The sequence below is a fragment of the Plectropomus leopardus genome, chromosome 6 (assembly GCF_008729295.1).
Source record: "Plectropomus leopardus isolate mb chromosome 6, YSFRI_Pleo_2.0, whole genome shotgun sequence".
Lineage (NCBI taxonomy): Eukaryota > Metazoa > Chordata > Actinopteri > Perciformes > Serranidae > Plectropomus > Plectropomus leopardus.
In genome coordinates, this window is record NC_056468.1 from 12049249 (window position 1) to 12063500 (window position 14252).

At 39.7% G+C, this 14252-nt stretch overlaps 3 protein-coding genes across 3 annotated transcripts; all 3 read left to right on the forward strand.

The window, feature by feature from the left end:
• Nucleotides 1-821: 821 nt before the first annotated feature.
• On the forward strand, nucleotides 822-3755 carry LOC121944444 (serine protease inhibitor 2.1-like). Its single transcript, XM_042488230.1, has 6 exons — nucleotides 822-876; nucleotides 1998-2634; nucleotides 2739-2809; nucleotides 2919-3112; nucleotides 3267-3414; nucleotides 3510-3755. Exons 2-6 carry the CDS (start codon nucleotides 2004-2006, stop codon nucleotides 3702-3704), a joined length of 1239 nt encoding a protein of 412 aa, XP_042344164.1. The 5' UTR covers nucleotides 822-876; nucleotides 1998-2003; the 3' UTR covers nucleotides 3705-3755.
• Nucleotides 3756-4706: 951 nt separating this feature from the next.
• On the forward strand, nucleotides 4707-10323 carry carnmt1 (carnosine N-methyltransferase 1). The gene is made up of 8 exons (XM_042488290.1): nucleotides 4707-4843; nucleotides 5379-5574; nucleotides 6740-6906; nucleotides 7099-7239; nucleotides 7956-8134; nucleotides 8716-8829; nucleotides 9269-9372; nucleotides 9468-10323. The coding sequence occupies exons 1-8, from the start codon at nucleotides 4707-4709 to the stop codon at nucleotides 9666-9668; spliced, it is 1239 nt and encodes a 412-aa protein (XP_042344224.1). The 3' UTR covers nucleotides 9669-10323.
• Nucleotides 10324-11150: 827 nt separating this feature from the next.
• wu:fa19b12 (uncharacterized protein LOC560551 homolog) lies at nucleotides 11151-13723 on the forward strand. The gene is made up of 2 exons (XM_042488852.1): nucleotides 11151-11664; nucleotides 12915-13723. The coding sequence occupies exons 1-2, from the start codon at nucleotides 11275-11277 to the stop codon at nucleotides 13077-13079; spliced, it is 555 nt and encodes a 184-aa protein (XP_042344786.1). The 5' UTR covers nucleotides 11151-11274; the 3' UTR covers nucleotides 13080-13723.
• Nucleotides 13724-14252: the final 529 nt, after the last annotated feature.

Sequence of the window (14252 nt, forward strand, 5' to 3'; positions counted from 1 at the left end):
GCATAAAAGGAAGCGTGCATCTACTGCTACCTATCACCACTGAGCAAGCTAACATTACAGCTCAGATGAGGAGGACGCCCTAAATGTGTACATCTCTTCCTGTCCATGATGCATGTTTCCTTCCATGCGATGATATGGTTGGCAGGTATGGTTTGGTAGAAAGAAAATAGTTCCAACATGAAACTGCTCACAACAAGGTCTGTGGATTATCTTGAGTAACCGGGTCATGATTTCTGCTGTTAAGTGTTAAAAATGTGTTTTTGGTGCTTTGGAGCACCACAAGCAGAGTGCCATTTAATTTCATCATATTCAAGAGAAGGCAGACATCTCCAACACTCGGCAACTCACCCCAAAATAATCTAGATCGATAAATAGCGAGTAAAGAGAGCAATATCTAATTTAGATTTTTTGGGATGAACTGTCCCTTTAAGATATAATATATTGATATTCAGTCAGTTTGTACATGTTACATGTATTGAGTTTTTTTAATTTAAAAAAATGGATTCAGCTTTTGGTGAATGTCTGACAGTCTGTCCACACATTAGTACATGCACACAAAAACACAAAATGGGTTTCTAATGTAAAGCAGGTGGCATGATACAGAGTCCGGGCTGGAGGCTGATGAGTAATCATAACAAATATGTTTTTTTGTACATGTTGCTGAAGCAAACAGTGGCAGCTTGGCTTCTTCTTAGTATCACTTTGATTCCATGGACAGTAATCAATACAAAGAACAAATGTGAAAGCAGAGCAAATAACAGGATGAGATAGAGAATAAACAAAGCCAAAGTTCAGTTGCTCTGATCAGTCTTATAAAAAGGGACATTTCCCTCCGTCCAGCCTGTGCGTCACTGTCTGTGCTGCAACCAGGAGACGGTAAGTGTTTAAAAAGATTGACAGAGCTCAGATGGGCTGTTTTAATGTGTTTATATATACATTTAGTACTCTGCTAAAAGTTAAAAACGATGTTTGACGTCTTGAGTTTGAGATGTAAATTTGCACACAGAAATCGGAATCTTTAACATGTGTGGAGCGTTACAACCGTAAATGTAAACGACGAGATTCTGCTTATCCTCCTTTCAGAGGGTCTTTGAACATATCGTTATCATTTCCTGAATTTTGAGTGAAAGCCCTTGTAAAATTAACAGATTTCTCAATAACATTAAAAAGTAATCATTCAAAAAAAAAATCTTTAGGAAACGGTGATGAAGTACCTGAAAGCCATACTTGAGTAAAAGTGCAGAATTTGTACCAGAAAAAAAAGCCAACTTTGGTAAAGTTAAAGTCACGAATTATAATAATACATGAGTAAAAGCCTTAAAGTATCTTATACGTACTGTACTTAAGTATCAAAAGTAAATTCATGATATCAAATGTAAAAGTATTAGTTAATCTCATTAATAAAAAAAGAAAGTGCTTCGAATTTTGAGAATTATTAAGTTTATTTCTTTGTAACATACACCACAATAAAATTTGGGCTCTCTGCACATTGCACTTTTATTTTTAAAGCTTAAAGGATTAAACCAAATGTAACCAAGTATTATTACCTAAATGCAGTGTACCACTGTCTTTGGCTATTATTTATTTAAAGTTCAATACTTGAAAATTCAGCTAATGTGCTTTATGAGGACTGTGTAGTCATGATTTAATCAGATTTGACTGACAGTAACCAAATAGCCCACCTACTCTGATGCAAATTTGGCAAAATTCTGATTACTGCATGGATGTATGAGACATTGGCTCCTTTACATGAACCCTGCCTACTTCAAACCAGCGAGAAAAGTACAAAGGAAAAAAAAAACTGTATGTAAAATAGCTAAAATGTCACTCATACTAAGAAGCAGATTGAGAAAATAAGCTTCAAAAAGGGTTTCAGGGCCTTTCAATCTACCACATGTTTATTTTAGCTTCCAGGGGTATTGCTACATGAGTATTTCAACTCGCAAACATTGTGTAACCAAACTGAGCTATGCTGCACTTTTGAACTTGTGTCTTAGTTCACAATGATGCATTCAGCCGTGGGCATCTGGATCTTATCAGCACTGATCTGTGTGGGGAGAAGTGATCACCATTTTGGTATGAATCATGGAGACCAACACACTGCAGTCGACAACAGCGCAGACAGCCTCTCACAAGTGACTGCCGCAAACAAAGAGTTTGCCTTCCGTCTGTACAAGAAGTTAGCAGCTCATGCTGACTCCGCAGGCAAGAACATCTTCTTCTCCCCAGCCAGTGTTTCTGTCGCCTTGGCTGCCTTGTCTGTAGGAGCACGAGGTGAGACCCACAGTCAGCTTTTCAGTGGTCTGGGTTTCAGCTCGCAGCTGACGCAGAGAGATGTGGATCAAGCCTTCCGCATGCTTCTCGAAAGGGAGAACAGCATATCCCAGGAGGACATCAGTGAGGGGACCGCTGTATTTGTGGATAACCGCTTCAAGCCAAAGTATGACTTCCTGGACACCTTGAAGCAGTCCTACTCTGCAGACGGGTTCAATGTCAGCTTCACCCAAACCAAACAAAGTGCTGATACCATCAATAAGTACGTGTCGGAGAAGACCAACGGGAAGATAGACAAGCTGGTCGAGGACCTGGATGCAAGCACAATCATGTATCTCGTCAGCTACATCTACTACAAAGGTAAAAGATTATGGGAGATGACATCTGGTTTGTTTATCGGCTCATTTTGAGGTCACACTTTTTTTTATCAACCACACGCTTTATATGCGCTCATCATCAAACAGGAAAGTGGGCGACTCCATTTGAGACTGACAACACGAAGGAGGATAGCTTCACGGTGGACGAGAATACAAAGGTTCAAAGTTGCACCATTTATTCTAAATGATTAGACGAGCAATACTTATGCATCATTGTGCATAACTGATTCTGGACATCTCTTCCATGTTTGAATTGTCATTTTCCAGGTTAAAGTTCAGATGATGAACATGGAGAAGACAGTTGATGCCTATTACGACGCAGGGATTAACACATCTGTCCTCCATCTCCCCTTCAACAACTCCTACTCCATGCTGCTGATGTTGCCTGACGACATGGCGACACTGGAGAATGCCATTTGCCCAGGCCACATCACCAAATGGTTGAAGTGGATGAAGTCTAAGTATGGAGAATTTAAAATCATCCCTACATTTTTAGTTTCTAATACAGAATGTTTGAAACTGTATCAACAACTCAGCTTTGTCATGTCAGATCAGTTTCTTCCGTCAGATCAATCATTGTATGTTTTTCTGCCCCCCCGCCCTCCTTTTTTTAAGCATACATGACGTGTATATCCCAAAGTTCTCCATCAAGTCTTCCTACACCCTGAATGATGTGTTGACTGAAATGGGAATGACAGACATGTTTGGTGATCGTGCAGATTTGAGTGGCATTTCAGAGGGGCAAAAACTGGCTGTCTCAGATGTAAGGACAGAGAGCATAATATGTTATTTTACACATATTTTCCTCCCTATATTCCATCCATGTCTCATTTTATTCTTGCCTCCACTACACCGTAGGTTGTTCACCAAGCTACCCTGGATGTTGATGAGGCTGGAGCTACAGCCGCAGCCGCCACAGGCATCGGCATCACACTTCTGTCCTTCCGCCACGTCCCTGTCCTGAAGTTCAATCGTCCATTTATGGCCGTCATCATTGAACGCAACTCAGAGAACATCCTGTTTATGGGCAAGATTATCAACCCAAACATCTAATGGCATAATCTCTCTTTATTTTCTAAAGACACATTACATACAGATACATCACATATAAAACACTCTGAAAAAACTTTATTCTGTGGTCTCTTTCTTTGTGATTGAGTGTTTATATGTGCTTTAATGTTTATATGTGAGTGCTTTATATTAGTTTTTGATGGTAAAATAACACAGGGATAATACAGGGATACAATATGATCAACAGATATTAGCATTTGGTATTTTTACTTAACATATTGGTGCATAAAAATCCACCAGACAGCAGTAAATTAAATGTTTGATGCTCAAAATTTCTGAAGGGAGGATCCACAACCCATGTTTCATAAGTGTTTCTCCCACTGTTTAAACAAAGCCTGCCACTGCAGGAAAGCATTAGCTATACATCTCCAGATGCTTTCATGAGGAAAATGAAATTCTATGGCAGCCCAAATATAATGCAAAATAATGTTTACCAGATGTAAATGTATTATCTAAATCAAAAAGACAACTAAAGCAACTTACCACAATCAAATGTGTAGTTGAATAAGAATTGCATAATAATAAATAAATAAAAGCTCCATTTTTTATTGTACAGTTACACAGTGTAACAGCTTTTAGTATAATTTGAAAACAAGATGGATCGAGCACATGGGACACCAAAAGGGACATACCAAAACAGAGTAATTGTAAGGAAACTGATAAAACAAACAAACAAACAAAATATATACATTTATCCTTTCTAGTTGCCTTGAGTAATTGTTAAGCTTTCTGAACTAAATTAATGAGAAGAAAGGGAAGAAATCATATATATATATATTTATTATTGTTATTATTGTTATTATTATATATTTAGATTTTATCTTTACATACAGTCTATTGTTCAGAGCCACTAACTGCAGTCTGATCATCTGACTGCAGGTGGCAGCAACACGCCTCGTGGACTCTGCTCTGCTGGAATTAACGAATCCCACGAAGAAGAATTTTGCCGCATTTTGATTGGACGGCTGTAAGTTTGTTTCAGACATGGCCGAAACAGCAGGAGAGGGGCCGCCAGGAGGACCATATTTTAACAAAGAGAGAATTAAATACAGCCCTGAGGAGGAGGCCAAGCTGGAGAGGCAGCATTTCTGGAGAATTATCGACGCTTTTAGATTTTACAGGTATGACGACAATGCTTAAAATAACGTACGAGCCGGTTGGGGACAGTTTGTATGAATAAACGATGTTAGCAAGTTACCATAGCAAAGGGTAGATAAGTAACGGTTTGGAGGGAAAGCTGATAACAGAGACAGTTTACATTTATATCAGTCTTAGTTTGTGCTTCCCACACACTTAAGTTAACGTGTATTTAACCAGCTTCATGTGGCATTTATTTGCCAGTCTTCTGACTTTAGCAGCATCCATATCATGGCACCACTTCTACTGCATGATCCGTCCTTTCTCTCCAGACAATGCTCACAAACAAACTCAAGATAGGAATAATATGTTTTAGTCATTGCATTTAAAGAAAATGAAAAAAATAAACAATGAAGGAGCCAATTGGTCCAGAGTGTTAGACCCACGCTGCATGAATGAAGAGTCTTACACCTGCACCTTGCTGCTTAGATGTGAGGCTTGTGTCATCCATCAGGGGACACCTGACATGAACAAGCATGTGAACTCTTGCTCTTGCTTGTCTCTTTGTCTTCTTGTCAGGGTCCATGTCCAAGAGCAGGTCAAGCGTGCCGAGCGTCAGTTTCTCAGCCTGCCGCAACACCACCAGGATTTGCTGCCAGATGTTATGTCCAACCTGGCCAGGATCAGCCAGTGTGCGGACCACAACCAGGAGATTCTGCAGGCCATCATTCACAACAGCCTCCACATGTTTGAAAACATTGAGTACGGCGAGAGGGTAAGGCTTGATTCACACCAGGTAATCTTCTGTACATACACACCCATCAGCCAAAACATTACAACCACTGACTGGTGAATAACATTGATCATCTTGTTACAATGCAATTCTCTGCTGGGAAATCTTTGGTCCCGACATTCATGTAGATGCCACTTAATGTGCTGCACCGTGGCACCCATCCATCGCGATAGCATTTCCCCAATGGCAATAGCACCTCTAGCAGGACAATGCACCATGCCACACCTCAAAAAACTGCTCAGGAATGGCTCAAAAACGTGACAGACCTGGTTGATCTGGCCTCCAAAGTCCTCAGATCCCATTCTGATTGAGAATGTCCATGACGTGCCGGGACCCCAGATGTACCCATCGATCCATGGTTAGGGCCTCCTTGGCTCAGACTTGCCTTTGACCTGTTGAGGCAGACGACCTCTGGATAGTGTCCACTGAGCAATAGACGTCATTTAAACATTGTCTCCAAGCTTTAGCTTTTTTTTTTGTAGACCAAGATTTATTTATTTAAAAAAAACATTCTGTATATTAAAAATACATAAAAAACTGCATCCCCAAATTTACATTGTGAATATTTTTTGTTTTTTGTCATGTACACAGATTCTGTTTACCCTTTCATCTAGGCTTAGACTAGACGTCCACTAAACTTGTATTTTTTAACCTTGCATAACTGAAATCTAAACGTCAAAAGAATAATACCGGTGTAATAGATTTTAATGAATATCTTTTCAACATTAAATTGCTCAGTGGGTGTCCTGTGGTGTCTGGCACAAGGGCATTGGCGGTGGAGTCTTTGAGTCCTGTGGGTTTATAGGTGAATTACCAGCATAGCAATGGATGCTCGATCAGATTGGGAACTGAGGAATTTGGAGGCCAGATTGACACCTTGAGCTCTTTCTCACATTGCTCTGGCCTCCCCTGCAGCAGTGTTTTGGCGGCTGGAGAGAGGATTTCCCTGTAGAACATTGAACTGTATCGAAAAAAAGATCAATGTTATCCTCCTAACCAGCCGGTGGTTTTAAAGTTTTGGCTGATCGTGTACAGTATATACACAGACTGCATACAGATACATTTTGTAGTGCTGTATTTTAGTTTTTTTGTTGTTATTTACTCAAAAAATTCAGGTAGAGATTTTGTGTCTTCATTTGACTTCCAGGAAGATCCGCGGAAGGTGCGTCCTTCCACCACGTTTGACATGGACAAGCTCAAGTCCACCATAAAGCAGTTTGTCAGAGACTGGAGCGAGACAGGCCGTTCTGAGAGGGAAACCTGCTACCAGCCCATCATCCAAGAGATCCAAAGACTATTCCCAAGTGACCAATAGTAGGAAGCGTCACTCACACATAACACAAACACCTGCATGCTAAGAAATAAAGACATGTGGATACATAATGACACAAGCAAACACTTTTTCCTTGTGCTATGGTATAAGTTCTTTTTCTAGTAATTCTGATGATGTGACTTACTCCATGTTTTCCATGTGATATGTGCATTTTGTACATTTTATTATGTCAGTGATGTGTCTAAGGTGAGCGTGCTGATTCCGGGTGCTGGGCTTGGCCGTCTAGCCTGGGAGATAGCACGGCTGGGGTACATTTGCCAGGGCAATGAATGGAGCTTCTTCATGCTGTTCTCTTCAAACTTTGTTCTCAATAGGTACAGCACATACTGACACTAACTGTTCGTCCAACTGTTTTATGCAACACTTAAAGTGGACCTATTATGCTTTTTTTTGGGGTTTCCCTTTTCATTAATGTTTTGTATAGAATTTTTGTGCTTGTAAAAAGACTCCCAAGTAATAAAGCTCAAAGTCCCAGAAAGCACTGCTCGTAAGCTGCCTGAAACAGCTTGTTTGAGTTTCAGTGTTTATTTCTGTATCTCGGTGATGTCACAATATAACAAATAAAAAAATAATGTGCATAGAGAGAGCCAGCTGACCAATCAGAGCAGACTGGGCTTCTCGGGAGGCGGGACATAAGCTCAGACAGCCTGTTTCAGACAGAGGTGCTGCAGTAAAGGGCAGTAAATGACACATGATGTGTTTTTGAACATTGAAGTATGTAAACTTATTCTGCTAGACACCCAAAATACAAATATGATCCTGAAAATGAGCATAATAGGGGACTCTTTAAGGACTGTCATCTTTTTATGCATACATTCATGTAGGATATCTCTGCTTGCATAAGGTGTAACTGTATTAATCACACTCAATTTTATGTTTTAATTCTACTCTTAAGTAAGCGCCAGTGATCACAAATAAAACCAGAACACATAATTCATATTCAGTTGTTTTCTAAGTTATGACCTCATACTCTGCTGAATACCACTTCCATCCATCCACCTGTCCTCATAAATTTGGACTACTCCATCAGGTGTGAGAAGGTGAACTCTCTGACCCTGTACCCCTGGATCCACCAGTTTAGCAACAACAAGAAATCCTCGGACCAAACACGACCAATCAGATTCCCTGATGTCAACCCGCAGAGCTTACCGCTAGATTCAGACTTCTCCATGGTAGCAGGGGACTTTGTGGAAGTCTACAGTGACTCAGGTCAGTAGGAGCTTCGTGGATCTTTCACTTTTGTTGTGTTCCTGAATCGCTGTCCAGCCATTTTTTCATAATGTAATGTGCCAGTGAGGACAAAACAATTGTACTTCGTCCAGTGGCCTAGCAGTTTTTAAACATTGAAATATCACAAAATAATGAAAACAGAGAAGAAGGAAACTGTAATACAATCCCCTAGAAAACACCTTGGTGATATCTGTCTGCAGTAATAACAGAAAACCACTGACATTACATTTGTGGTTTACTGAGGATACACATTTTACATAATTTCTTTGACTGATTACATTTACTTTGATTAATTATTAGCTCCCCAACACAAATGCAAATAAGAGTGCTTATACCAGGCCTCAAGATGGGTAACAGATCATGGAAAGCTAATCTCAGTCTGGTAAAAAGTGTACATCATACATTAAAAAAAAGGACATATTTACATTACACAAAATAAGATGGACCATGCTGATGTTGATGTGCTCTAAATTATGAATATCTGATCATTGGTGAATTGTACACCTTAGCAATATCAATTTAAGGTGATCGTTTTTTAATATATTGTGTTTTTCGGTCAGATTCCTGGGACTGTGTGGCTACCTGCTTCTTTATTGACACAGCTCATAATGTCATTGAGTATATGGAGACCATCTGGAAGATTCTTAAGCCTGGAGGTGTGTGGATCAACCTGGGTGAGTCAGCTTTACATAAAATGCTTTTCATAAGTAGATAAAGCACTGTTTGAGCAGGTTAAAAGGTAGTTAAAATACAAATACACCAACATAGGCTTGTAGCAGTGTTTCTCAAATGAAGGTATGTATACTGCAGGGGGAACATGGGCTTTTTAAAAAATGTTAATTTGCCTGACAAAAAGCCAGGCAAAAATTGTGAAATTAACTCTAAGTTCAGTCTGTGCAATATGTTCAGCTATCAGAGTGTAATTTTATCACTTTAGTAATCCTATATGTTTTAACAAAACAACAAAATGCTCCATAAATAGGATGTGCATCAGTGTTGCTGTTTGTTTTTAAGTGCTGTGTTGTACATTTTTCTCATTCAGTAGGAAGTATAGTTGTACGGAAAAAAGGTCTCAGTAAACTGCTGTTGAAGTTTAAATACATTTTCCCTCAGGTCCGCTGCTGTACCACTTTGAGAATATGGCCAATGAGCTGTCAGTTGAACTAAGCTACGAAGACATTCGGACAGCGATTGTTAACTTTGGCTTCCACATAGAGGTAAAGCCAAGGACTTTTCATGGGGTTATATTACGTTTGTCTTCAGAAATGTTGTTACAGTAGTAAAGCAGTATTTATGTTTTTTTTTCCCTCAGGTGGAGAGAGAGTCAGTTCAGACCACCTACACAGAGAACGACCGCTCGATGTTGAGGTACATTTACGACTGTGTCTTCTTTGTGGCACGAAAACCTGCAGACCTGTACTTTAACAGTCAAGAAGAAGAAGATGACCAACAACAGAGTTCCTCGCCGGCTGCTAAGTCACCACGGCGAGAAGGTACAGACAGCCTGACGTGACAGGAAATTTTTAACAACAACACTGAACGTAGAGGCGTGCAACTGTTAACTAAGCAAAAGGAATATGGACACAACAGGAAAAAAAATGTGGACATCAATTTTCTTTTATGTCATATGTATTTTTTATGATGCATCTCATGGAGGAATGTGCCCAACTCTGAAGGCCCTGAGCCAGGAGTAATAGATGAGTCCATTACTCTTGGTTTCTATTTTCTTTAAGTGGTTTGTGTTTTAGTTACAAGCCATGAAGAGTTTTTAAAAAGAAAAACTGTGCTCCTGCCTGCTTGACTGCCTGCGGTCTTATCAATTCCCATCTTTATTGACTTTCACTGCCTGCCTGAGTGAGTGAGTGAGTGAGTGAGTGAGTGAGTGAGTGAGTGAGCGAGCGTGTGTGTGAGAGTGTGTGTGTGTGTGTGAGAGAGTGTGTGAGTGTGTGTGTGAATGAGTGTGTGCTTGATGATGATATTAGCATTTGAAATCTATTTATTTTTTTCAAATATGGTGCCAATGACTTTATCCACTTATTTGCATTGCTCATCAGTCAACACCGAAAATGTAATCAAACCATGTTTCCACTTTTCAGAAATAAGTTGTTTTTAAGTTGGAGATGACTTTTATCACCTTTTCTGGTTTCTCATCACACTTTGTAATAAAGCCAAACATAAAAAAAAAATCTCCAAAGGTGTACTATTTTAAGTTCAATATGATTTTAAAACACTAATGCAGTTTAAAGCCAGCTTTAAGTTTTAATTTATTTCAGCATCTGTGCAAGTAGCGAAAAGTCAAGGTGCTTTGTGTGAGCTATGTCCTTACTCACTACATAGGAGGTAGGTTACAGCTGTGATAAAGAGGACACGTACACTTTACTGTGTGTTAAACCATATTAGTTATATTTCTGTATAAACGTGTTGACCAGCAGGAAAAGAACAGGTGTAACCAATAATTTAAATAATGTAGTGGTTCAAATGTAGAGTCATGAAACCTAATAAAGTTATGAATGTTAGTTGCACCTGTGCTTTTCCTCCAGGGGGCCACCTGAGTGAATATAAGAGGCCTCTATTCACAGCAGACATTTTGACTTGTCATAGTAAGAAAGGCTCTAGTTTTACCAATAAAATAAATAGTGTGGATCCTCTGAAACCATTGATTTTTACAATAAATGTTTGATAGTATAAACATTTCACTTACAATTTGGTGGAAATTCCCAATTTTCCAGCATTGGAAATGTGGGATCTCCAATATAATTAAAAAAAAAGGTTAAATGGATTTGAGCAACGTAGGAGCCAGTGATTGGTCCAGTAGAGTTTAAAAGGTTAATAATAGCTAATTCCCTGATAATAACATGGATAATAATAATTTGGTCTGACTGAAATAAAAGTACCGCCACAGGAAGAGAGGAGGCTCTGGGCGGGGACAGACAGCGTATCTTTCCTCTGATTGGTTATCCCGTCTGCCACGTAAAGTTACAAGTGATTGTACTTCCGGTGCAAACTGAAGCCGAGCACTTCATGCCCAACACAATCTGTGATAAGGAGCAAGTGAGTGAAGCAAAACTCCGCGTACCTTTGTTTTACTGCTATATATTGGGTTGACAGAGCCGACAGTAATGGCGAAGAGACGTGCCGAGGACACTCTGCTGCACGACTCTCCCTCCAAAAGATGTTACCGCTTACTGAGCAGTGTTGACATGCAGCTGGACAGCATGGCTCCCGCCGGGGGTGTGAACCCGCCGTCCCTGCTGGCTTTGCTGGGCAGCCGCTGCCGAAAGAGGCCGTACTACTTCGAAGAGCCAGAGAAACAGGACGAAGCGGCTCTTTATCGCAAACCCAGACACTGCGACACGAGGAAGCCTGCAGCTAATGTTTTGGCGGTGAACACTTCTGGAAGTTTCCAGGACTGTCGCAGCTCGAAGTGCACGCTCACGAGCTCCAAGAAACGGCCTCGAGATGACTGCACGGGTTCAGAGACTGTCATTCCCAAAGCTACCGATGATAAAGTAAGTTGTTCGCACCATAGCACAAGTTTAACAGTGTGTGTGCAGATGCTGTAGTGGGGCTGGTCAAAGTGAATCGGTTTAATGGCAGGACTTGTCCACCAGATGTCGCCCTTTACCTACAATTCTACAATTTCATTTAGCAGACGCTTTTATCCAAAGCGACGTACAACACAAGCAAGAATTTAGACTTAGTAAGTGCAAAAAGTGCTTTAGGTGTGATTGGTCACAGGTATTGCCGTCTAGTGGCAGAAGAAGTGCCGCACAGCCCCCCCCCCCCTTTGTTTTTTTTTTTTTTTTTTTTTTTTTTAACCAAAGTAATAACCAGTAGCGATCTGAGCATCTGAGATTCAGCAATCTCAAATCCTCTCAAACATACAACATCACACAATTTGTCAGTGCTAGATAATCATTAGGTGCTGGGTTTTGGACCATCTGACTTAATTCTACCCCAAAGGGCAAAGCGGAGAAGAGTCAGGTTAAGTGCCTAGGTGTTCTCGGAACAATTGAGTTTTCAATTGTCTCTTAAAAGTAGAAAGGGACTCAGCAGATCGCACAGAGTTTGGAAGTTTGTTCCACCATTTGGGAACAACAGAAGAGAAGAGAAGAGTCTGGCCAGAGATTTAGAGCCGTGCTGGGCTGGAAGCACCAGGCGTCTTTCGCATGCAGAGCGTAGTGGGCGAGAAGGAGAGTAGACCTGGATCAGGGATTACAGGGAGGCTGGAGCAGGTCTTGTGATCTACCTACAGTTCGGCGTTTCCCAGCTACCTGTCAACATTTTTAAACACTTTTTATTAAAAGTTTGGAAAACAGTACATTAAGTTTTCGGTCCAAAAATATACATGTTTAAACGAGGACACAAACTATACAGACAAAAATGATTCTAAATAGACACCAGTATGAACACACACAGGGGGGTTTGCTTAATGAGTTATAAAATTAAGCCATAAGATATGTATGAATTTATAGTTATTTAGTTTAAATGTTTAGAGGATTATCACATGTACCCATTGAGAAATTAAGTGTACACCGCTGTTTCTAAAATGTTTATATCATACTGATAATGATCTCACAAAAGATTCATTTGTTATTCATATTAGTCTGTAAATGTCTGTAAATAAATAAAAAAAGAAATACTGGTGCTGGATGATGTCTGTGTACCTACCTGTCAGCTTCTCTCTCAGTGGGTGAAATACGGCTCTGACTTTGTTCCAACGTGTTACTGTTAGCTGCTTTCCACCTCTCTTTCTCAGGCTGAAGACACAGACACTGAAGATTGCACTTACAACTCCTTCCAGTACTGGAGGGTCCCCTTACCTGAAGTTAACCTTTCACTGCTAGAGGACGCCACTGACCATTCCCAAACAAAAGACAAGTCAAAAGTTAAGGACTCCTTTTCTGATGCCATGGAAACCTGAAGACGACAGGTGCATGCGAGCCTGCAAACATGCAGTCAAACATGATGAAAATGTGATGCTTTTCAGCGGATTGACATCAAAAGCACATTAAGGTTGCTTAAAATGCATCCAAGTGAAATACAAAAACTGGGTGTCGCAGACTGCTAAAGTAGCCCTGTCGGTGATATTTAAGCTCTGAGCCCCCATGCAGATGTAAGATCTCAGTGACCTTGGGGAAGTAACATGAGATTGCACTGTAACAATACTTTTCTCACAGTGGTGACCAAAACTGCAGTGAAAATTTGTTAAAACTTCTGCAAAGAGTTTCCCATCCATCCCCAAATTGTAGATAGTTTTACATTTAAGTTTTTTAATGGAAGTTTTCACAGCTTTGTGTTAAAAGTATGTCAGACAGTCCTGTGTGCAATCGTGACTAATGTTTTTTTTTTTGCTTAGTGCAGAATCCCTACCTTGTTACAAAGTTAGTATTTTATAAATATATAACGTTAAAGAAATTGGGTATGAAAAGCTGGGTCTGCACATTACGGTTCATATTGCAGTCACTCTGTAATATCTCAATCTTTTTGACCCTGCTGTTTTATGTAATTCATTCCAAAGTTGTTGTTTATAGATTATACGACTGAGTTGTAGGTTTTGAAAATATACATTTTTAAAAAAACAAACAACTTCTATGCAGTATTTGCACATTTATTCCATGTTACTGATGCACCTCATCATTACCAGACAGAGCTGATTGTCTTGGCCACATGTTTTCATTGCTGAGAGCAAAATTTTCTATACTTTGGTGTAATTTTAGTTTAATTAATTATGATTCAGTTACATGTTTTAATGAGTGCATTTGTCAGGAGCAGTGCCATTTGATCAACAGAAAAAATAGGCGAACCAGAGGGTTATATGTAGGGGCTGACCGATATTGGTTTTTCAGGGCTGACACCAATTATTAGTAGTGAGATCAGTAACGGTAATGTGGAACAGATATGCATTTACAATAAAAAAAATCAATCTTGCTGGAAATATTTAGAATTTGGAGTATAACAAACTCTAACACAAAATTTTGTTTAAATGCCTATAGCAAATGTTTAATCAAAACAGAAACTTTCAACATCATATACAGCAGAATCCCAGCAACTTAGTTTTTTATAGTCAAGTGAAAATTTAAATAAAAAATAAATA

What these genes read in the sequence shown, in the direction of transcription:
- LOC121944444 (XM_042488230.1), top strand. Translation starts at nt 2,004, where the DNA reads ATGATGCATTCAGCCGTGGGCATCTGGATCTTATCAGCACTGATCTGT. An exon ending in CGGTGGACGAGAATACAAAG is followed by an intron (nt 2,810 to 2,918) that starts GTTCAAAGTTGC and finishes GTCATTTTCCAG; the next exon opens with GTTAAAGTTCAGATGATGAA. An exon ending in AAAAACTGGCTGTCTCAGAT is followed by an intron (nt 3,415 to 3,509) that starts GTAAGGACAGAG and finishes ACTACACCGTAG; the next exon opens with GTTGTTCACCAAGCTACCCT.
- carnmt1 (XM_042488290.1), top strand. Translation starts at nt 4,707, where the DNA reads ATGGCCGAAACAGCAGGAGAGGGGCCGCCAGGAGGACCATATTTTAAC. An exon ending in AGGTGTGTGGATCAACCTGG is followed by an intron (nt 8,830 to 9,268) that starts GTGAGTCAGCTT and finishes ATTTTCCCTCAG; the next exon opens with GTCCGCTGCTGTACCACTTT. An exon ending in ACTTTGGCTTCCACATAGAG is followed by an intron (nt 9,373 to 9,467) that starts GTAAAGCCAAGG and finishes TTTTTCCCTCAG; the next exon opens with GTGGAGAGAGAGTCAGTTCA.
- wu:fa19b12 (XM_042488852.1), top strand. Translation starts at nt 11,275, where the DNA reads ATGGCGAAGAGACGTGCCGAGGACACTCTGCTGCACGACTCTCCCTCC. An exon ending in CCAAAGCTACCGATGATAAA is followed by an intron (nt 11,665 to 12,914) that starts GTAAGTTGTTCG and finishes TCTCTTTCTCAG; the next exon opens with GCTGAAGACACAGACACTGA.